General features: G+C 42.2%; 1 protein-coding gene across 1 annotated transcript in view; it reads right to left on the bottom strand.

Annotated features, from left to right (window-relative positions):
- Positions 1-23,804, bottom strand: part of TNPO3 (transportin 3) — a 68,748-nt gene that overhangs the window by 10,747 nt on the left and 34,197 nt on the right. Inside the window, exons 14-20 of the mRNA XM_078858989.1 lie at positions 23,147-23,223; positions 19,909-19,969; positions 16,297-16,437; positions 15,620-15,736; positions 12,311-12,405; positions 8,966-9,122; positions 1,523-1,690 (exon numbers count right to left, since the gene is read on the bottom strand). Coding sequence (XP_078715115.1) covers positions 1,523-1,690; positions 8,966-9,122; positions 12,311-12,405; positions 15,620-15,736; positions 16,297-16,437; positions 19,909-19,969; positions 23,147-23,223 — 816 coding nt within the window. The remainder of the gene's footprint in view (positions 1-1,522; positions 1,691-8,965; positions 9,123-12,310; positions 12,406-15,619; positions 15,737-16,296; positions 16,438-19,908; positions 19,970-23,146; positions 23,224-23,804) is intronic.

Raw genomic sequence — 23,804 nt, 5'->3', positions numbered from 1 at the left:
ATAGCCGAATTGTCTTCGAGCAGTTAAGCCCAGAAGGTGACACCTCGGAGAAGAATGACAAAGAAACCCCTGCACATTGACAGGTGCTGTGTCCGGTGTACGGCGCTAAAAAAAACACATGGCACATTCGACTCGCCAGGTACTGACTTATAGGCGAATATGTTGAAAACATCAGATTAGTTAACATCCGTAGAAAGTAACAGTTTGAGAGTTGTTGTCGTATGTGTGACGTTCTGTACACAATTTTTCAGCATCTACACGACAATGGCATAAAGCCATGCAGTCCACTTTGATCTATAAATACTTGGGAGCAACTATGTGCTAAACAAAGCTGGGGAAGACGCGCTTGACGTAAATCGTATGTTTATACAGTGACCATTGGTTAATGTAGAGCACATCATGCAAAATAAGGTATTTATTTGGGAAATTCATAAATACTGAGATAAAAATTACGATTACAATTAACTTAAATGAAACAATGAAAATGTGTTTTTCTATGCAGCCTCATGCATTTTCTTATGAGATGCAATAACATTCTTTAAAGCAATGTTTATGCCAACTGTTGTTATTGCCCATCACTTCTAATTTCCACAAACATGACATTCAGTTGTGTAACCAGACTTAACTACCGTAAATGCAACAGAGCAGAGGCAGACAGACTTAGAAGCAATGCTGAATATATTATCGGAGCATTCAAGCTCAACAGCGTGGGCCCTTAAATTTGTGGCATTGTGCCAATGAAGCTCGTCCAAAGGCTCTTGTGGTAAAGAGCGGGTGGGTGGATATGCAATTGTTGCGTATAGGCTAATAAATCAAACGTTTATTGTACAAACCAAAAAAATACATTCCTATATCGAATCGTGACAATCAATTGATTGAAGCACTGCGGGGAGCTGCATCTTTGAATGAATACTGCGCAGTTTCCGAGACAGGGGCATATAGGGCACAATCAGAATGACTCTGATAGACCAAAACGTGGAGCAGGATAGCCAGGATAGGGTTCGTCAAAGCAAGGCAAAGAAAGGGATGACCGACCAGTGTTAATTCTGTGAACTTAAATTTGGAAATGCATATTTTTGTCAACAATGCATTTCTTTATTTTAAACAATGAATGGGCAAAAACCTCATGTGACAATGCCTACGTCTATCCACCAAAGTCCGCAGCACGAGTGACTATGGAGAGACAAAATTAATTAGACTCAAAGAAGCCTCAAACCAAGATCATATTTTTGACCGCAGTTGTCTACGGAAGACCGAATATAGTAATTGACGATATATTTCTATAAAAATGACAAAGTTCACTGATTGACTCATAGCAATATTTATAAATGAAGAGTGGGCAACGTTCGACTGCTTTAGTAAATTACACTAAGAAAATGACTACATGAAATTCACAATTTAAGATATGACTAAATTTCCACAGGCTTCCGTCGACTATACTAACACCGACGATAATAAAACTACGATGACTGTACCGTGACGGCAACGTCCTAAGCCAGGGCAGGGTGCCACACTTACGTACCGCTCGGTCGAAGAGCTCCAGCTCCCAGAGCACCTCAGAGAGGTCGGAGAGTGTCGACGGGGGGAGGTAGAAGCAGGCGGCCTGCAGCAGGCGATCCACCAACACCTGTCCATGCTGCTGCAGAATTCCGTGCACCAGCTCGCGGCGCGCCTCGAAGTCCTCCTTGTGCTGCACGCAACAACACGGCGGCCACGGCGCACCGATAAGTAAAACCCGCGCGATGGACGGGCCGCGGCCACGCGCTGCTCGGCTATGCCGAACCAATTCTTCAAGGTGTCGCCTAACGAGGCGGAACGCAAAGCAACGGCGTTGTGCTCGCTTGGCCCGAGTGAGCACTGCGTGCCTTTCAAGTGGCGCGTGCATTCACGCGCACGCCGCGCGATGTGCTCGAAAGATAGGGTCCCACACACAAACATGAAGGCCACAGATGCGAGCAAACATGTATACGGTCAACTATCAATGATCTGAAAGGGCAAGTGTTATGAGTGAGGGCGAGTTTGCGGTTAACACCATGCCCACCCACCATTGTCTCCCCTGTGCTGATGTTTACAGTGCACCAGGTTCTCATTTAAAGGCCGAGTTGATATAAGGTACAGCCAAGAAATCCACCACTAATGTTAATCGTTATAAGTGCAACACTTCTAACGACGAACATACAATGCATTATATAAGGATTCACACACAAACACATAACAACAATGTCCATGCAATGAAAAACACTATTTTGGTCCTCGCACACACCCTGTCCAATGACATTATCTGTGAGAATGCCTAAAAAAACGGCACCAGGATGGCTAAATATAATTTAGTCATTCCAACACAATGTGCACATATACAGTACCATTGCTGTGCACACTGAAAGCACATCAAAGATGTCTGTAACTTTCGATTTAAAGCTTTCGTGACTGCAGGGATTCATCTTCTTGGTTCTTTCGGTAAAGTCACGTAGAATGGAAACAATAAAAATAATAAAATAAAACATAATAAAATAATTATCACGACGTTTCGGCCACAACGCAAGCAGCCGTCATCAGGCGAAGACCAGGTCTGTCGGTGAGACAGCGTCGTGAGAATTATTTTATTGTTTTATTTTATTATTTTTATTGTTTCCATTCTACGTGACTTTACCGAAAGAACCAAGAAGATGTCTGTAACTTTGATAAGGAATGTTTTATATTAGTGTTGACCTTATAGTGGACTTGCCTGCCTGTGTTTTTCTGGTTGGCAGAAACCAGCCTCTGCCTATCTGGTCACTTCAGACATCCCATGTCAATGTCACAACAGAAGGTCACAGTGTACTGTAATGCACACAACATTTGCAGAAAAGCTGACTTGCTGCTAATAATTCTCAGAATGTTCTTTCATCATGAATTATATTGACCTTTTGTGGAGCTAGGATTTCCCAGTCAAAACAATAGGGAGATGATAGTGAACATCATGACCATTTCTGCCAGAATTGTTCACATCGTCAAAATAAACCAATTTACACAACACACTGGTGCAAATGAGATTAATTTGTAGTGGCAATGGTATTATAAACAGATGCAGATGCCCGTTCACTTTATAGCCGACACACTGGCCCTCCCATGTAATTCAGTACTTTGGAGGCAAGGGTTGGTTGATGACATTAATGAATAAAACAAGTCTCAAGGCAAAAACACCCTTTCAGATGGAACTAGACCCTATTAACGAGTCTTGACAGTGAGGCTTTCTTAGATTAATAAAATACATTACTACATGAAGCATAAATAAATCACATCCTAAAATCATTGACTTATAATTATTTAATGAAGACGGAATGCCAGATAAGTTCATTATTAGGGTGGTGTAACCTTTTTAGACTACCCATTTCATTCGTAAAAAAAAACTTGCACTAAAACCCAAGCCACGTTTCAAGCAATGCAATATCTGCACTTTCTAGCTGTAGTTAAAATTTAGCATGCGTGGCCTTCAAATGTGTTATCTCTAAGCTGCCTCCAGCCCCTTCTTCGCTGGGTGTGAATAAACACAAATTTGGCCACGTGTGCGTACATCAACACCTAAAAATACACCGGGTGCCAGCGACTGCGAAAGGGCATGGAGCCACTCCACGCTGAGCCACCTCCAGTCCCCATCTCACGTCGGGACCTTCATACATTATTAAGAGGATAGACGCAATCTCACGCTTGGGCTTTTGAGGGCGAGGGAAAGGATAAGAAGTGGGTTTTTACTGCTTACGGTGCTTCAGGTTACTGCTGTGTTCCTCAAGCAGAGCATGCGCCAGGTGACAAGCAAGACAGTGGCCTCAGCCTTCTCTGCTCGCGATTAGCACGGTTGGCTGTGTACAGCGCAAAAGAAGTTCAACATACATTCGGGGCCAGACAGCAAAAGGGGGGGGGGGGGTGTCCATCAAACCATGTAATTACTCTGAAAGGGGAGTTCCAAAATTCACGTTCACCTCAAGGAAGGGTTGTAATTTAAAAAAACACAACGAGACGACCGTTTGGCCGACCTGGCCTAGATCAGAAGGCACCGGGGCCCAACACACTTGCTAATTTTGTCAATTACAGCGGCTGGGAGTTTCATTTTTCATAGTTCTTTTGTCGTGATGTAACAAAAAGATGTATTGTTCATGTCATTACATTTAATCAAAGATGACAAGGCCTGAACTTTTTTTGAGGGTGTAAGGGCAAAGGTGGAAAGATCTTGTAAACCGTCTGATGATTTATTTCTTCCAAAAGCTATTCATTATGGCCAAGGGTCTCCACTTGGTAATAACTAGTAGTTAATGTCTATTAATTAATTTGTTTTCAAACGCTCTCACTTTCAGGTTATTTCCTACTCTGTCATTAAACACTGAGAAACACTGATTAAAATTCTGATGCACTGTTCTCCTGATTTAGATATCTTATTGATCAGTGTTAAAGTGGCCTATTGGCATACACGTATCAAACGGCGCTTCTTGAATTCGTTAATAAACACAACAGAGGCGTGCATTATTGTTGCCATCGTGGTTCGACGTGTGTGGCGTGTATCACTCATCTGCCCCCACATGCCATCTGCTGTCAAATAGAAACAATGTCACGTTTTTATATTCTCAGCTTGCAGGCGGTAATGATCAAAACCAGAGCAACTGGGCCTTTCAGACTATTTCGACAACAACAATGTTCATGTGCCATTTTATTGAGGGACTGTGTGATATCTTGGTGCGGTCTGGGACTGTTTAGTTCTTGTGTTGCCATTCGGGTTTTTATAATAACTTTTTAGTTACTTCCTCACCTTTGTATCTATTTTGCACTCCTATCGGTATTTTGTATTGTTTGGTGTTTGTGACTTGCTGACCCGCCCATACCCGACATCGGTGAAAAAAAGCTCTAAAGCTCATTGGATTCCTCCTCTTGCAGTCTAAATAAAGATTCTGATACAGATTCTCAAGCCTGTCAAGCCACTGTTGGCACGCCTGCTCACTTTCAAGGCAACACAACTCAGAATAACAAAGTGATTGTTCTAACCAGATGACACGTTAACTCCTGCCCTCTCCTCTGGGATATGGGAACTGCTAACAAAGGGGCTACACAAGCGGGTACAATTACGCTGCGATGTTGCAAATTGCTATCGCAGGCGGGTGGCGGCAGCGGTGGCCAGATAAAACAAGCTTCGGGTCAAATTGGCGCGCAATGACAGTAATTCTGCCCTGCAAATGAAATCACTTTAACACAGACTGGGCAAGGAGCTGAAGACACACAGAAATTTCTAATAAAATACATTTATATAGCTACACTAAATTGCATTTTACATCAGAATTAAGGGTTTGTGCAGTGATAAATGCGTGAACAGCAATGATCCCATAACTACCCATGTAACAATATTTTCTATTTTTGTTTTTAATACATGATTACAAACACTTTTGCGAGAAGCATGCTTCCATTCTATCACCAGATGCCCAATTTACCAAAATTTCTGATTGCTATACCGTGATGAATAAAAGTTTTATATATGTATATTTATTTTAAAAAATACAAATTCAATAATGTGCACAGCAAGAATTAATGCACACTACAAGTGAGAGAGATGCAAGCTTTAATGAACATAATTATTGGCAGTGGTAGAACAGGGAATTTTTATTTAACCTCACTGCCAACCGCTGTGGCATTCAATAGAAAAGCACATTCAATTCAAAAAAATACAAAAGTCTATTTTCATATTTTTTGCATGGTGTACACAGTCTGGAAAGTACCCACATGGCAAATTCCAAGTTTGTTGCATGTTGGGAAGTACGCTAAACATTTTTAACAGACACACATTCACAAATTTCCCTTTTATATATATGTAGATAAATAATAATATTAATGATACTGTAAGATGTGCCAGTACTGGGGAGCTTATCATTGCAGAACATACCACCCATTAGTGCAAAATGTATCACTTCCAAGCAGAGTTCACAAAAAAACTACTTAGCATCTGAATACCAAGGAAGGAAAAAAAGTGTTGCAGTGAAAGTATTATTTTTTTGCGTCGCCAAAGTGTCAAAGGTGTGTTAACAGCATGGGTGTACAGATGCATGAATTGTTTAATATTGATTCTCATACAAATTGATGGTTTTATATTTGTACACCCTGGATGTAGATAAGTTCCCGTCACCCCCATCCAGCCACAAGAGACCATTAAAAGGTAAAAAAAATCGAATCACAACAATTCAGTGAAAGGCAAGGGAGTGACTCAATACACCACGAGCCAAGAGCACGCATTTTTATTATACAGGCTATTTACAAGTACTCCTCTGAATTTTAATGATTCCTTAACTCTGCTCTGAACAGGTGACTGAACACTGAGAAAATTATGGCTCCATATATCATAAGCGTATAATGAGGTTGGTGGGAGATTTGTAGAGGCCTTGCAATAAAAAAAACGTCTCTATTTTCTCCCTAATATTTTAGTGGGGTACAGTTAATAGTGCAAGTTTACTTTATTTTATTATATATGCGTTTTTCTGCTTCTCCCAATAAACTGCATAAATATTATTCTGGCGCATATTTATATGCAGTCTTCATATCATTCGTAGAAATGTCTCTCCATACATAGAAGGATTCCCACCATTCTTACATGCAGGGAATTTACAATTCTTTTTCGAGCTCTGAGAAGTATTTCACGTGAGCACTCAAACACACAACACCTAAACAACCCGAGAAGATTCGTATCCCACACTTCCGAGCTGAGGAGTTAAACTTTCACCCGGCACTAATGCAGTTACAGCAATAACCCAGGCGAGGTCTGCGTATATGAACGAACCGCAAATCACCACAGTGCGCTCAAGCAAAGTGCCATTTCAACACGACCTGGGGGCAAGCCAAGCTGCGAAAAACCAAACATACTTCTTTTCAGAAAAGCACATGGGGCTGCCCAATTAACAGGAAATCGAACGCATCGGGAATTTTCCCCCGGGTGACCAGACAAACTCCGATCGCTGGGTTGGTGCCCTCGTACTCCGAGGGTGCGAAGTATCGGCGAGTGAGTGAAACGATAGTGCTCAACACACACCGTTCTGTGGCAGCGGCAAGCAGCATGGCTTCATCTTGCCTATCCCCTATCTCGCTCCGTGTGAATAGCAATTGTTTAATGGGACAGTAAATACCGCTTCCCTTATCTGCGCTGATGCACTGTAATCAGGACGGGCTGCCTACAGCGTGTCTTTTGAATATTTTCCATGAGGTCTAATCTTAGTCTGTTTTATCTTTACTCCCTGCAGCTGGCTGAAGGTGAATTATCAAAGACGTTTAATGGTGACCAACGGGGAGATTGTTTTTATCAATGCTCTCATGTTGTGTTTCGCTACCCCCACTTGATAGAATACAGACATGAGAACCAAAATAAATGAAAGCCCCGTGCATATAAGACAACACCGATTTGATGTTACAAACAAACATAGCACCGACAACTGTGGTCCTTTAGTCCCAGCCTTGAACGCTCCAATGGGTTTGAAAAGCCTTGTTCACACCAACTTATTCTGACGTGATGGTATTGCTGCCAGTGACCTGCAATGCCCTTTCTGTGTATTTAACAGGTTGGTTGCCATGTGGCATGCTGTATTGCGTATTATGAAGCCATTGCAGTGCATACACATAACACAGTTTAACTCATTACCTTATATTACACGAGCATGACCAGACTATAAATGAGAATGTGCTTCTTTACTTTATACTGTATATTTATTTAAAAAAGGGGGGCTGAATTTATACTGTATATGCAACCCGAAGCAAGCACATGTGCAAATACCGTCACACAAACTAGGCTACAGTAATATACATACTGATGCTCAGACCATCTAGGCAGAGACTACTAAAATGCCCAAGAGATTTTACAAAAGATAAGGGGAAAAAATATTTACACAAATCTGACACTTTGCCTATTGTAGAGGCTCATTTATGTGCAAATCATAACAGAATGTGTGAAGAATATAGTGATTTTGCTGAAAATGAGGACAATTTGTACTGTAAAGCCGATGCTTTGTCGGGGCAATCTTTTTTTTTTAATAAATCGTAGAAAAACGTTCACATGGGCACAGGAAGATAAACAAAAAAATCTGAATCAAACAATGATACAAAGCAACAAATAAAACTACACACACAGCAGCACTGATTACACCCAAACATGTATCAAAGTTACAGCACGAATGGCAACGGTAGGATGCATCCAGGATGCAGTTTCTTTGTTGTTCTGCAAAGAAACTGCATCCACATTTTCAGCTATTTCAGGCTATGAGCAGAAGACCATAACTTTGACATGCAAGCAAGCTGGATATTCCTGTTGTGAACTTCCTGTCAAGAACACATTTACATATATTATTATAAAGGTTTTTTTTTATTATACTTCACAACGTTGGTCAATGTGGGTTGGGCAATGGGGAAAAGGAGCCAGGGATCATTTCAGATATCTCTTGCCATTGATGTCAGCTGTTGTCAGGAATTGAACACCAGGTTTATAGGGCAGCACGTTAAATACTGCACGAATGCTTAAACCCCCATGATTAGCCTGGGCAAGGGGAAGCCCGAAACAAGCAGTGAATCGACAAGGAGCTTCAACAAAAATGATTAAGGAAGATTTCATTCCTAATCAGACACAGACTCGTTTGCTTCGGGAGAAAAAAACGACATGGGAAATAGCCGCCATGCAATCGACGCCTTCTTCCGTGGATGAGGTTTGCTCAAGGATGACGGCTACAGGACAATGCAGAAAATGGTTCTAGATTTGAAGCTTTCGTGACTGCAAGGATTCATACTCTTAGTTTTCGGTAAAGTCACGTAGGTAAAAAATGAAATAAAAATTAATTTAAAAAAACGTCGTGATTTTATTGTTTTATTTTTATTAATTTTAATTTCATTTTTTTACCTACGTGACTTTACCGAAAGAACTAAGAGCAGAAAACGGTGTGGTGGTGGTGGTGGTGTTGGTGGTCGCGACACTCACGTCATTGACGATGCCGGTGTGCACCATGTCGCGCACGAACTTCATCACGCTGCAGTTGGCGTCACGGTGGTCCAGGGTGGCCGCCACGAGAGCGCACTGCAAGATGGCCGGCATGGCCGCGCTCTGCAGAAGCGTCACGGGGCTCCGCTGGATGAACCTGCGCACGACACGGCAGGAGGAGACGGCCATCGTTGAAATCACTGCTGGTCGCTCCGTAGTGGGGTGGGGGGTTGGCCCTAACTGTGTGAGAGTGGAAGGCTCTCAAATAAGAAGTCGTGTGTTTGTGCAACATTGGGGATAAGTTCACCAAATACTCCTTCTGGGGGGGTGCGGGATCTGTAAATATGCACCATCTGAATTGTAACTCAGTATTTGTTGAATGGCAAGTAAAACAGTGGTCCATCTTCCATAAGACTGTGGATTGTCAACTATTATATCAGAGCCAGCAAGATACGAGCTACACCAAACATTAATTAAATCATGAGCAAAGATTTTTTATTATTAGGTGAAATATTTAAAGTGAAGGGTGGGGTACAGGTGCGGTGGGTCTTAAACTATGCTGCAAATCTGGTGACATGAATTGGAATCCCAGCCACAGTTAACATCAGTGGCGAGTGGTATATGAACCGTCTCCTACCTGCCTTAACCAATCTGCACAAACCAGCATGGCAACGTATGGAAAATTGCACACATGACTGATGGTGTGGAGAGACCTTCATCCAGCAGAAGATCGATAAAGGGTTGGAAATTATTAATTAGTTATTACATTGAAACCTCAATCTACCATTCCTCAAGACGGTGAGAAAAAAATCTTGTTGGATCCAGGAAAATATTAAATCAGAGAATGCTACCTCCTATCATAAAAAGCATATATTAATTTATGTATGCTTCTTAAATTCCGCTATTATTTCTCCCTCAATGCCTCTCTGATCTGTGCTACAAAAGCTTGTCACTGCATGTCTATTAAGCTGTTTGCTTCTCTCTCAATGCGGCTGCCAATCTGACGTCTCTCTGCTTCTCTCAATACATATATCTCTGCGTCATGTGTCTCTTGGCGTCGCACTCCATTATGACGCTGCATCTACCTCTGCTCGTCTAACTCCATACATCTCTGTGCTGCGTCTCTGCTTCTCTCACTTTATGCATTTCCCGTAACATGGTCAGACATACGCTAATGATGCATCATAGGGGCCCCTTATCATCAGCCGCATCATTGAGCACCAGGCTGCCTGGAAAGAGGTGGAGATAGACGAATCATAGGGATGTCTGAAGCGAGAGAGTGAGACAAAGCATGGGGAGACGGAGTATTGGAGCGAGAGAAGAGAGAACACGGCACAGATGCATGGAGCAGTGCGTCGCTATGCATCGCTATGACACATATACCTGACACGGGGTGCATGCCGTCGCGTCAGATTGTGCATCGTGTTTTGAAAAACAGGTAGAAAGATTTTTTTTCCGGGATATATTAACCAAAATATTACACATATGCTTGTAGCAGAAACATTTTAAAGTGTATCCATGGGGATTGATTGTGATCTACAAGATGAGACCACATGGGAAAAGACAAGAAATGGGAATCAAATACAGATGTCTCATTGCATCATTAATACATGTGCAGGTTTTATCAGCACTGTTTTATAAATAACTCAACTCTTTAGCAATGCCATGATGGGAGTATAACAAAGCTTTCATTAAATAATGTCTTCGTATAGAATTTTAACAAAGAAGAATACAGCGAAACTTCTCTGGACAAGGCCAGTACTTCCAACTATCTCGAAGGAGCAGTGAGGCATGCATTGTAGATTAGAGGGTCTGAAATTTAGCAAGTAAGGGGGATCCGATGTCGGGAAGCAACGCCCCAGGTGTTCCTGCTAGAGCCCTACAATCCCAAGATAAATGTCAGTGCCGGGTGCAGCGGTGCGTGTCGTGAGCCTGCTCAGACATCCACGCCGCCGCTTCTGTTCAATCGTGGTTGGGGGGCAGGGCCCGAGGCAGCTTCACGTGCACCAACATGCCAACATCTCAGTCACTGGGAATAAGGTGGCATAACTCTGTGAAATTAACAGTTGTGAAACAAGCACAAATGGCAGACAAACGTCATGCCCGCATACACGAATAATGCAACTGATCAATGACTCACTCATAAAAAGCTAACAAAATTACTGCAAATCAGTGTTTGATGGAGCTTGTTTGTATTCTGAGCTACTGCCAGTTTTTTAAGTCAAAGAGGATAGAAAAGTGAACTTGAATGTTTCTTTAAGATTGATATATTTTTGAAACATTTACAGAAATGTGATGCTTGGCTTATTTTATAGCCTGATCTGAGTGCTAATCACATTACACAGAATTCTGTTGAAAAGTTAAGAAAAGCGTAGAAAGTGTGAACAGTTTAGAGGTCAGTTTGTGCTTCCTAAGTTAGCTCTGCAGACAAAGTGTGAAAGATTGAGTCCTTTACGTTGTGTCACTAACACAGGCACTTCAAGTGTCCCTTACGTTTTGTGACCGAGACATCCGATCCTTTTGACAGGTCATGACCACAAGTAGGTGCCTATTACTGCCACAGCCACTACTTTGCATGGCGCGTCAAGGATTTAACCGTCTCTATGTTTAAGAGTGCACGTATATACGTACGTCAACATATGGCATGTGGCATAGGAAAGCTATAACTAAGCCAGAAAAGACGATGGGAAAGTTGCCTTATTGGGTGTGTATGTTGCAGTGATATGAAAGAGGCTCATCCTATTTCCTTTCAATCTGCCATTGAATAAAAAAAACTCGATGACAAAACATTGCTTTGATGATCCTTGTGATAGCTCTGGTCGCTGCGCTTATAAAAGCTGGGGGTATAGGGGAAGCCGCTCTACTACAGCGGGCCACACACATGTGCGCAGAAGCAAGTTAAATCTTATTTCAAGTACATTCGCTTATTTTTTTTATCAACAGCAAATAGCGTTTGCAAGATCGTAGATTAACACCATTCTGAATATTCAAACACCGCGGCCAAAATGTACAAAAAACAAAACGGACGCAAAAAGAAATGAAAAACAAATATACCGCCAATGAAACTGCACACTATGATTGCACAGTAAGTTTTGGAAACGTTATATTACTGTTTTAAGAGAGCGAGCATATTTCACTGGGAAAATTTAACTAATATTTTTTTTATTGGCACTTTTAATAATAGCAAATCCTGTTTCACTGAATGTTTGTGAAATGCCACCAAGAGAGAAAGAAAAAAACCAGTCCACGCATACATGGTGACACTGGGAAGCACAAACTGTATTCATGACACCAGACACACGAGTGGCGGGCAGTCAACACATCTTCAAGGTGTCATGTCCTCACCTTGTGGCCAGCCGGAAGAGATCATCCACCGTGTCCGGGTGATTGCGCAGTCCACTTGGCTGCTCCAAAAGCAGGAATGTGGGGCCACAGAAGGCCTAAGGAATCCCATGCGTGCAGACAATGTACGTACATTTCACTACCAATACACTGCCGTTTGGTGAACAAAGACCGACCACAGTAATTCATCGGAAACAATTTAAGACGCCGTCTTTAGCTGTATTTCAATTATTGCATGATGTGCTTAGCTCCAGACTTGTAACTAAACATTAGTTTGTAACAGGTTCCTCTGTGTATGCCTCCTCTATGCATGAACATTGATATATATCTGCACCTCCGATTTGCACGGCTGGCTCTAGTACGGTGCGAAAGAATTTCAACATAAATACATGTAACATGACACTGTTTAAGCCAATTTTTTGCTGTAGGCATGTTTGGAGAAACACAATAGGCTTGATTCACATCCTGAGAAAAACAGCTAAAATACACAGCCCCGGTGATTTGCTCTGTTGTGGGTAACGGAGACATGGGGAAGTTTTTGCCAAACACGAGATGAAAATAAACAATGGCTGACACATGAATTTGACCCAACGTCTGGCATTACACCTGACATCAGGCCACACCTCAAGGTAAGATGTATGTAAACTTCTATAGGAAGGGCCCTTGAGGTGTGGCCTTATGTTAGGTGTAATGCCAGACGTTAAGGACAAATTGTGCAACCGCAGCAAAGTCGAAGTCTGAGGTTTCCACATTCACCCATTGAAAACCACCCAACTATGTTATTTCAAGTCTTCCAATGTTCTTCTGTGCGTCCATGATTAACGAAATATATTTCATGCCCTACCAAGGGTAGGGTGCACAAGATCTGAGAACATTCTGATAATTGGGCTTAGGCAACAATGGAACTGCATGCATTTTTGCAGTGTACCATTTCTCCCATTAGAGATTACTTTGGCACTAATCGCCAAGAGCTTCTATTTCGGTAAACTTAATCCGAACAACAAACTGCATGAATGAGTGTGCTGTTTTACAAGGATTTTTTTTTTACTTTTAGATCATGACAGAGTTGCCGAGCGGTACTTCCAAACTGAATGCGTGAAGTCCCTTTGATGTACAAGGCACAAGCCTCTTTCGTTCAGTCTTTTGTTAATATACTGTTGGTTATGGCCAGAAAGACCACTGCATTTCACACTGTTTACTGTTTTGACCTTCAGCAAGAGCCAAATGAAACACTGGGAGGAAAACGAGAAGACACCACATGCTGCTCTCAGGCAGTTGACTGCAGCTGGGAAAGGCATCCAACATTAAAATCTGCATCAAAATAAAATAGCGTACTACTCTGCAACAGCCCACACTGGTATGCTTAACATTTTTCTACATGGTGTGTGTCAGCTATGGGTTGCGGTCAGTTCTGTTTTGTGTTACAATTCTTTTTTTTAAAACGTCTTAACTTTCTATGGGCTGAAGTGTAAACTCCGCAAGTTTTGCTCTCCGATGTGTTTTGGGGTTGTACCACGGGTTGTTCGGCAGGACAGGCAGCGTTTTGCTCCTTGTCCTGGGAGCTTCTTCACGAGGAGCAAAACCGTAGGAGATGGTGTCGAGCGGCATGCAGTGCAACCAGAAAATGCATCACAGCGCTCTACAGCACAACCACGAAGACCTACGCAGCATGATCTCTGCAAGTGCTGTTTGGCTTACAGATGAAGACAATGAGTTTAGTTTCAATCCAGGTGGGTTTAATTTAGGCAAGGTTGTTAGTGTTTTGTTTAACATTTTATATTGTCCATAATTAGGCCACCATATATTAAAGTAACCAAACGGAGTTTGGGCCTCAACAGTTTTGTACACAACTTGCTCGCAGAAAGCTGAACGGATCATTAACTTATTCCAACACTCACTTTTTTGCGAGGAAATGTTTTCGCAGAAATCCATTTGGAAGAAATTAATTACGTGTGCCAAAATATGAAAATATGTGTAACCAAAACAAATGTTTCTGGGAAGCTACATTGATGACAAATGACCCATTTGCTTTGATAAAAGTAACACATGTAGAACACCGAGACTAGGGCTTATGCACATTCGTGTTTTTATATTGTCCCAAGTTGACAAGACTACATTTTTTCCACCCTCCCGAGGCAATGTGGTGCAGCAGCGAACACCCTACAGGAATCGTCAGCCACCTGTTCTCACCAGACGTAGAAGTGATGGAATTTTAATCAAATTAACGCAACTGGAAAGGAACACGGTTCCAGGGAGCAGCATAGAAGACGAAGAAAAAGCCGTTATCAATTAAGTGGAGAAACAGCAACATTGCAGATGAGGTAGGATATTTATATGCAGTGAGCAAACGCTTGACGCAGGTTATTCAACACCACAACCATCATCATCAGCCGTGGTCATCCACTGATGGATGAAGACATCTCCAAGCTGCCACCATTACATTCGTTATTAGCACTTGAGAAAACATATATTAAAAGAGCCGACATTTCAAGCAGTGGCCCTCCTTCGAGGGCTAAGAAAGAGCAGGGATGTTGATTGAGTTGTACTTGGGAGAATGCACTTCACAACGTGGGGCTCTGAAAAAAATTGGGCAATTTCATAAAGTTCAAGAAGGTTTCCACAACGCGCAAAGTGCAATCTCCACATAAAAATCAATGTTCCCTCCCTCTTTAACTGCTCTGAAAGGCCACTGCCTCAAATGTCAGCCTCAAATACATTCTTCTGTTGTAGGCAGTGCTATTCACACAAATGTGATGAGTTTTTTTGGTTGATGCTTTTTAAACAACCGCCAACAAAAGTCGCTCATTTACAGTACCGGATAATGTAACGAGGATGGGCAAGTTGATGAAAGACGGATCTACGACTCATTACAGGTCACCAAACACTTATCCAAGTCCTTTTCGACTGGCACATCTGAGCCGAGTCAGAACGGGGCCCCCAATGGTACGGATGGCATTCCACTGGCTACTTGCGGTGCTGAGCAGGACCCAAACTGTGATATATGCTGGCTTCACAAGACACGTCACATCTGGCGCAGGGTCAAGCAGGGCCACTGGTGGGGGCTAATGCCCATGCTCGCTGCATGTGAAGCCATTCAGTACCCTTGTGAGGACACGGCGTCATCGACATGCACACCTCGACCCATTCATTGCGTGCGACGTCAGCGGCACAGCTCGGCTTGTGTTGTGGAAAAACAACCCGCACCGGGCTGGTTCAGCACTGCTCAGTTGTACAGTGGAACAAAGGTAAAAACTGCAACCACAGCCAGGTCAGCTGTGAAACAACAAGGGTGCAGCAGGCCGTTGTGCACACCTGCAGCATGTCGTGAAGACCCTGCCGGCAGCCCTCTTCCATGCCGTACTCATCCACCAGAATGGAGCCCAGGTAGAGGAAGCAGGAGTGCGGATGCACCTGGTACACGCTCACCATCTGGTTCCAGAGAAAATAACGTTTCAGCGTCAGGGTAGCCCCACCCCGCTGGCCTCGCTGTAAAGCCAAGTCATGGAGACTGTAATGGGTTAGGGACACGGGCCTCTATGCTTGCCAGGCGTGGCAGAAAGCGCATGGAGGACGGGATATTAGACCGAATGCTATGAAGATGAAACACTTTGGAGGCGGGTGGAGGCGGCAAAGGAAGTCGTTGGATTAGTTTGTGGTTCCGAGTAACTGGGGCACAGCACAATTAATGGCCTGAGCAGAATACAGTAAAACCTTGGATTGCGAGTAACTTGGTCTGCGAGTGTTTTGCAAGACAAGCACATTTTTTAAATAAATATTAATTTGATAAACGAGCGAGGTCTTGCAATACGAGTAGTACGTGTATACGCTTTGTCTGCCGAGCGTCACGTGATCACAACTGATATACGAGTGCTTTGGATTACAAACACGTTTCCGGAATGAATTATGCTCGCAATCCAAGGTTTTACTGTACACATATGGATGCGGCATTAAAGTGAGAGGCGTGCACGCGCACGCGCACGTGTTCGTACCTGTGTCACGAGAGGGTGCAGCAGGCTCGCCGAGCCCTTGCCCACACAGCGGATGGCGAAGCGGAGGCAGCGGCAGCAACGCTCCACAATGCGGTTGTCGGCCTGGTTCTTATTGAGCGTGTCTGAGAGCACGGGCCAGATCTGTACACACACACACAGATACGACGTGCCCAGACGATCAATGCGGAGGGTGCACCCGCCCAACGGAGCGACATGCAGCCATTGCGAATCAATGACCCTGATATTGATACCTACTGCCCTTTGTCAATCCACTGCTGGATGGAGGGCCTTCCAACGCCGTGTTGCTCATAGGGGTTGTTTGACCATACATCACCACGCTGGTCAGTGTGGGTTGGTGAGGTGGGGAACCCTGAGACCGATTCATATATTCACATTATTTTATTTATTGCAGGTCAGAACTAAACAGACCATGCAAGAGTAACCTGGGGAATTGGTACGCCAGTAGAGGTGATGATTGCTTTATTTATCATGATTCATTAACATAACTCGTATCACTGATGTTAGATGTGGCTGGATATAAAACGCAGGTTGGCAGGTGCAGTGAAGTGAAAGCAATACCACTATGCCACAGCTCAACTCACTGTTCTAAACATTGCAAATGAAAATAATTGGGATTTGGAAAAGGGAATAATAAACACTGGCACTAAAATTGTAGATAAATAGGCAATGGCTGTGGCCCTTGCTATATTCAACATGTTTTAAATGTTTGTATCATATAATTTCCCAAACCAGTGGAATCGCAACTTAGTTACCAAACCAGAAAAGAGACCACCCTTTTTATGGAGGTTCAACACAAACAGATGCTTGTCAGCTAGTGGGGTATGAAACTAAATCTCTGCAAGAAAACTGATAAGCTAACTTTAAATGAGTTTTTGCCTCGTAAAAGAGCCTGTACATAAACCACTAATGATTGAAGTACTGCACAAGTCTCCCTTGCAAGAGGCTTCTGGTGGTCTCTAGAGCCTCTAATGGCCTTATAACTAATTAAATTAACGACTATTACTGGCTACCAACAGTAACAATTTGTGGCTGATAGTCGGCAGGCTACATTTTAAGCAACAATAGTGGCATGTAGCCACGGTATAGCGCCAAGTGGCTCCCAGAGTTTTGAAATGCCTGTGTGTTTGTAATTATTTTGTCCATGGAGAATTGGGTCTTGGTATTTTATGGGTCAAACACCAAGAGCATTCACAGAAAACAGTTTAACAGAGATGAGCAGGAAAATGCTGCCTTATGCTTTGGCGTGTAAACCATCATCTACTGTAGTTGCTTGAGCCAATGAAATTCACAACAAATATTCCGATTCTGTTCGTGGTTACATATGGAAGAAAGAAAATACATTTACAATTATATACTGATCAAAATTTGAGGCAATTTAAAAGAGAAAAATTTGAAATCCATGTGTTGATACAAATCAGATTTTAATTCATCGTTATTTGACGTATGTGTTTTTATTCTGTGGGTTGTACACATCAGTTTAATCCCGCGCTTGCCCATTCCTAATTGTCCTTGGAAGTTGTTGTTTGTCCAATACAACCTGACCGTGAATTGTAAGTGTGGTAATAATTTATATTTGGCTCAAGTGGTAGCACAGTCGTTAGCTCACTGCCCCAGAAACGCAGCCAATTTGATTAATCTTCATGGCTAACATCAGTAGCAAGTAATATCGGAGCCAGTCCTGAGACCCCTTCGCCAACCTGCGCGGTGAAATACAACGCAACCACTTTGACCAGCATGCTGTGTGGAGGCCTTTATCCCCAGCAGTGAGAAAGGCCTGTATGTTATTGTATTACTAATTGATAAGCTAGAGCTCAAGCATAAACACACAACAGCTGAGATTTTCTTATAAAATGCAGGTGTATGTAAAAAAGATATATCCTCCAGATGCATCTGATAAAACACCACAGGCTGTACCTAAAACTCTGTATTCCAGACATCACTGTAATAGAAAATTGCAGTTGCCAACAGTGCCATATTTGGTCATGTTAGACATGAGAAAATATTTTTTTCATCTGCCAGTTTTTAAAACATTGAAAGGTGACGGAGCAACACACAGATCACTCAACATCTCCCAATGAACAATAATGATCAGACTCAATGTGTATTTATCCTGCTGGAATCCAATGAGCTAGAAAGCTATTTTTCACAAGTGTACTGCCAGCAAAGCCAGCAATGTGGACTGCGGCAAGAACAGAATATTTGAGCAAATGTTTGGAATTCTCCAGCCAACAACACAATGCAGTAGCACTATTTTAGCTCAAGTCAAAGACTACAATTCTTTCCTCTCTTTTGACAGCCAATGTGTACATATAATCCAAATACTGTCAAGTCAGCCATCCATCACCATTCAACTGTACACAATGACTGAGAAGTAACAATGTTTATTATGCTCAGTTTAGTTATCTCTGCTTTCTAATCAGAGATTATGGTGTTTTGTTTTGTTGAGCATTTCATTTAATGCTACAATTTTCTCCAGAAAGGTAACTTAAGCCATACTGGCCTCTGCTAAGCGAGAACATGCATCCAGGTGTTGGAGACAGCTTGTACAAACAATCCCACTTCCTGCTATTTGCTTGTCAAATATGTGAAACTAAACATGGCAGTCTCCTGATGGAAGGCTAAAAAAGACTGAGCTTGCATGAAAACAAGAAAAGAGGAATTTGGGGCTGCAGTGATAGATTTAATTCCCCATGAGTGACACCCAAAATCCACGGCTCTATTGAGACGGATATATTCCTTACACCACAGCTTCTTAGCAGAATACACCTCCACTGATGGATGCCAGGCACCTGCGAGGAGCAAGACCCTTGCCTCAAGCAACAGCGTAGGGCCAAGGAATCGGAAATACATTTTTTTTTTTAATAACGCTAATATGTACCATAAGCCAACTTCAAAGTCATGCATCTACATGTATTACATAACACTTTTCAACACACGTTTGTCTTCGGAAGCATTTAGTGAGTGTAAAAAAACGAGAAGTGTCATGCCGCACAATGAGCTGATGCTGCACCAAATGACTTCATGGCATTGGCAGGCAAAGCTACTCCGCTCTTCGAGCTGCTTTTGCCATGTTTTGTTCAAACCATTTATCACTAATAGCAAAAAAGTATAATAAAACTTCATCAACGTTGCATCATCTCTATGAGTTATCATGACCTCCTGTTTACAGATGTCCAGATGCAGAGAGCCAATGCATCAAGAGTTTTAACCTTAGGTTGTAAAGCGCTCAAAAATGAGAACGAAAATCAATTGACACTGTGCCCAGCTGTTTAAGTTTTTAGGGGAAAAAATACGTTTTTAACAATATGCAACAGAGATGATGTGAAAAAAATCTGACAAGAAAAATTTTAATCCTTAAAAGCTGTGGTTGAACATGCCTACAGATAGTTTTGTTCAACATGAAATTAAGCTAAGTGCACCAATTTAGGAATTAGGCCCCGGGCTCACTCTCATGCAGCCACTTCGCCAACACTGGCCACGTGTTATTTGTTACTAACAGTCAAGTGATAATCCTCAGCATTCGGACGTGACAATCACCAAATGCAATAGCAACATAACTCGACTGCAGATTGCTGCAGGAGCTCCACTTACCTCCTGGATGACTGCTTGGCACGGGTGGAGCTGACCATTCTCAACGATGGGATTCGTATGCCTGCACACAGTCGAGCCCAGCGATTACTATTTTTTCGTCAACACAGCTAGACAAAGCTCAGCTGTAGCTTTAAGGTGATCACTTTGAAGGTTTGTCCCAGCTGGGCAGCGTGAGTGTATGACATTTTGCACCCGAGTTTAAAATACACAAAGTGCTTTCCCAGCAGATGTATCTATTGGTTTGGTTAATCGCACACATTTTGGTTAATACCAGACAAAAAAAATCTCTCCGTTCAAATGTATTTGTTACACATGCCTGATGACCGGTACACATTCGATGTAATGTCATGAATCCTGATTCAAATTGATATGGAGTTCTTGTATCAACTAATCACCAGATGCATGCAGCAGGTCAGCAATTCATTTATATTTTCACGAATAAGAATGTTGAACATGGAAAAGGCCGACCCGCGGTGGGTCACAAGGATTAGACTTTGGCAAATCCTATACTAACCACCGGACAAGTTGCTTCCACCACCATTTTCCTATCTCTAAGCGGTGGAATAATTTGTCAACTGAAAGAAGCACAGCGGTCAAACACATTTAGTGATGCAACTGGCTGGTGTGGATGAGTGGACTATAATAAACGTGCTTAGAGAGAGGATCTGCATGGGGTGTTTGGCATCACGTGCAGGGAATTCCTCCCCCCATATTTTTTAATTTTTAATTTATCAATGGCTTAGAATACTTGAGTAATGTGATGGATGCCAAGAAAATCGGCCAAAATGTTACATGATAGTCAGAAGGGACGAGGCGGCCATTGGCACCAATGTTGCAACTAAACAAACACGAAAGTTTTCCAGAGCAATAAACTCTGAGCTGCATCAGACTAAACTTAAACATGTCTACTGTACAGAGCAGTGCTTAAATCAGAGATGCATCAGGGATTCACCATGCTCGACAAGTTTTTTTGGAATGTCAGCAGCTGTTGAGCTAATGATGAGTAAAGTACAAATTTCCTGTGAAATATTGATGGACCTTCTTCCAAATATGGATAACAAAATTTAACACAAATGGCATTATCTACTCAAATCCAATATCCAAGATAATGTAGGGTGAGATGAGATTGATAATTTGGCACAATTGAAAATTCCTTCTTTGTTAACACAATGCATGCATTGTTGCAAGTCTAATCTGTGGTCTAGCAGTGACGTCACTGATAGCATTGTCAGATACAAGTCAGACATTTCACATTGTCAGATTGTGTACTTAAAAAACACTTGCCAACGGTTCACATTCAAGTGAGGCACGGGAGCATGTGCGATGGTGTTAGCGATTGGTTGAGGAGTGAGACATACATTGCTAAACTTCTTTAAGTCATTGTGTAAAAAAACCGAAACCCAACTAAACCACAAGCAAATGTAAACCAAGCAGTAGCTACACAGAGCTCACACTGATATGAAAAAAAACACCAGCGCTTCTTCTTTCAAAAACAAGCCTGTCAAGCCTTGCTCTGCTTCTGTGATAAAAACTAAAGAAAAGTGATCGTGTGTATCACTCGTAATTTGAACCTCGTGGCTAAACACAGAGTCTATCGTGCACTAGTGCGCCATGGTCATTTTTTATTTTCAGCTATTATGGCAGATCTGTTTAATATTCTTTGTGTTTGATAGCCAACTTTTATGAGAACAAGTTTACGAATGAAACTTTTCCCAGAATGCTTAATAGCTCTTTGGAAGTGGATATTGCCACTTTTTAAATCCTTTATATTAAGTTCGCTTGCTTGCTTAGGACCGTGCACATCTTTCGGTCGTTTTTTAACCCACTTCCCGTGATCCAATCGAGCTGACATTTTGCACACAGACTCGTTGTGCGTGACAATGCATTTTCGTGAAAAAAAATTTCCAAAATGTTACACTGTTTAGGGGAAATAAATAAATATTTAATTACCACTTGTTAAATGCTGCCAGACAATCATCTGACCCCATAGGTGGCAGCCATCTCAAGCCAGAGGACGAGAGGACTCTAGCCACCCCCCGATGCCACGCATATAAAGGATTTATAGTGAAAAACCTGGTTTTTACGGGTTTACTTGTTAAGACCCTCTGTTCCAATTAGTAAGGAGGCAGCCACTGTGTCGATTGCTGTAAAAAACTTCGTGACCGCCGAGATCAATGAAGCTTAAGAGATTCGTAGTTGAAGGGAGGTTGCTGATCTGCCTCCATCAATCCACTGTTAAGCAGACAGGCCGTTTAAGCGAATTGTGCTGTACATTAAACACTCAATAAAAAATATCTATAAATCAGTCGCACGGCTTCATTAGACATGCACTTCGTAAGAAGCCTATTTCATTGCCTTTGTGTGAATGCAACTGGCAAGTGGTGGACACCCCGACTGGCCCTGCATTTGGGGAGAGTGCCACGGTTCTTTTATTGAACACGGCAGGATAAAGCACACCAAGCAGCATAGCCTCGTGTCTAGGAGGGTAGCAAGCTCTGAGACAGGCTTGGAGTGTGGCTCCAGTGCTGCTCCTTACAGAGCCACATGTGGCTCCGGAACCACGTGCGGCTCTTTAAGGACCGAATCGTGATGTTATTTATTAAGGGCCATCGTCTCATATTCGCATGCATTGCGGCTCTTGAAGTAGTTTTTTTCACCGACCTCTGGCCATCCCCATTCAAAATGTCAGCCTGAAGCATACAGCTGCTGCACAAATTAATATATCTCATAAAAAAAGATGGTTAGAATGCAAGTAAAATGTGCATTTTAGGAGAATAACTTGATGATATTAAATTCATATTTTTTAACAATTTCGTTTTACTGTAAAGCAGTGCCCCAATTTCAATAATTGCTGCCAGTTTAGTTGACATGCTTAAAAAAAAAATCCATTTTGGAAAGGACTAGAACACGTAATCATTTGCGAGGTCATTATATTGCCCAGTACCAATCGTTCAGTAAAGTATATTAAAATGTTCAAATGGATGAAGCGATAGCCGACCGCTTTACATACTTTTCTCTATCTCCATATCAACAAAATTAACCGTAGTCATATAATGCGGGTCTCCTGGTATGATAAAGCACCACTGCAAGCACGATATAGAGATCACATCTGAATACCTGCATCCATTGACATGCCACCAAGACAAATCGATAACAGTGGCTCACGTTTCCTAGCGGTTGGGAACATCAGAAGCACCCATGGCACAGGAGAAACCGACACACAAATCCACTCACTCACCTGAAGATTGCTGCCAGACGATCCAGCCAAATTGTCGGATCAGTAGAGACACCGTTGCTTGCTTCCAGTGTTAACAGCTACGTGGAAGCACGCGAGATCCAAACATTAGTTAATGAGCAAATAAATTCGCCCATGCTTTTACTACCAATTGCCACAACGTTCAATACGTACATTGGGTTTGTCATTTGGGTTTTTGGCTAAAAGGTGAAAATATGCAGCATATAATTATGAGATAGAGACCATCACTAGATAAGTCACCTACTTTGTGTCACTTATAATTTAATATTTTATCCAAACCAGCACACCTACGGAATTCTAAGTTCATGAGTGCTTAAAACCGTTTAACACAATCATACTAACGTTATTCTAAAGATCGTAAGTGCTTAAAACAATATTTCACGCCATTTTTTTTTAAGTGTTTAAAAAAAGAGGCACCGACATCCTACCGGGGTTTAATTCGCGCTTGCTGGAGAGAAATTAAGATTAATTTACAACAGTTCAACTCTTACATAATTTAAGGCCAGACACAGACCAAACCGTGGATAAAATTGGCTTGCAGACAAGAGGCGGCCACAGGAGTTTGAAAACAAGACAATACGTTTATCTAGGTCATCCAAACAATATGCAGCAGTATTACAAACGTATACTTTGTAAGAAT

This window comes from Lampetra fluviatilis, chromosome 8 (genome assembly GCF_964198595.1).
Source record: "Lampetra fluviatilis chromosome 8, kcLamFluv1.1, whole genome shotgun sequence".
Taxonomy (NCBI): domain Eukaryota; kingdom Metazoa; phylum Chordata; class Hyperoartia; order Petromyzontiformes; family Petromyzontidae; genus Lampetra; species Lampetra fluviatilis.
This window is presented reverse-complemented; position numbering and strand designations above follow the sequence as displayed.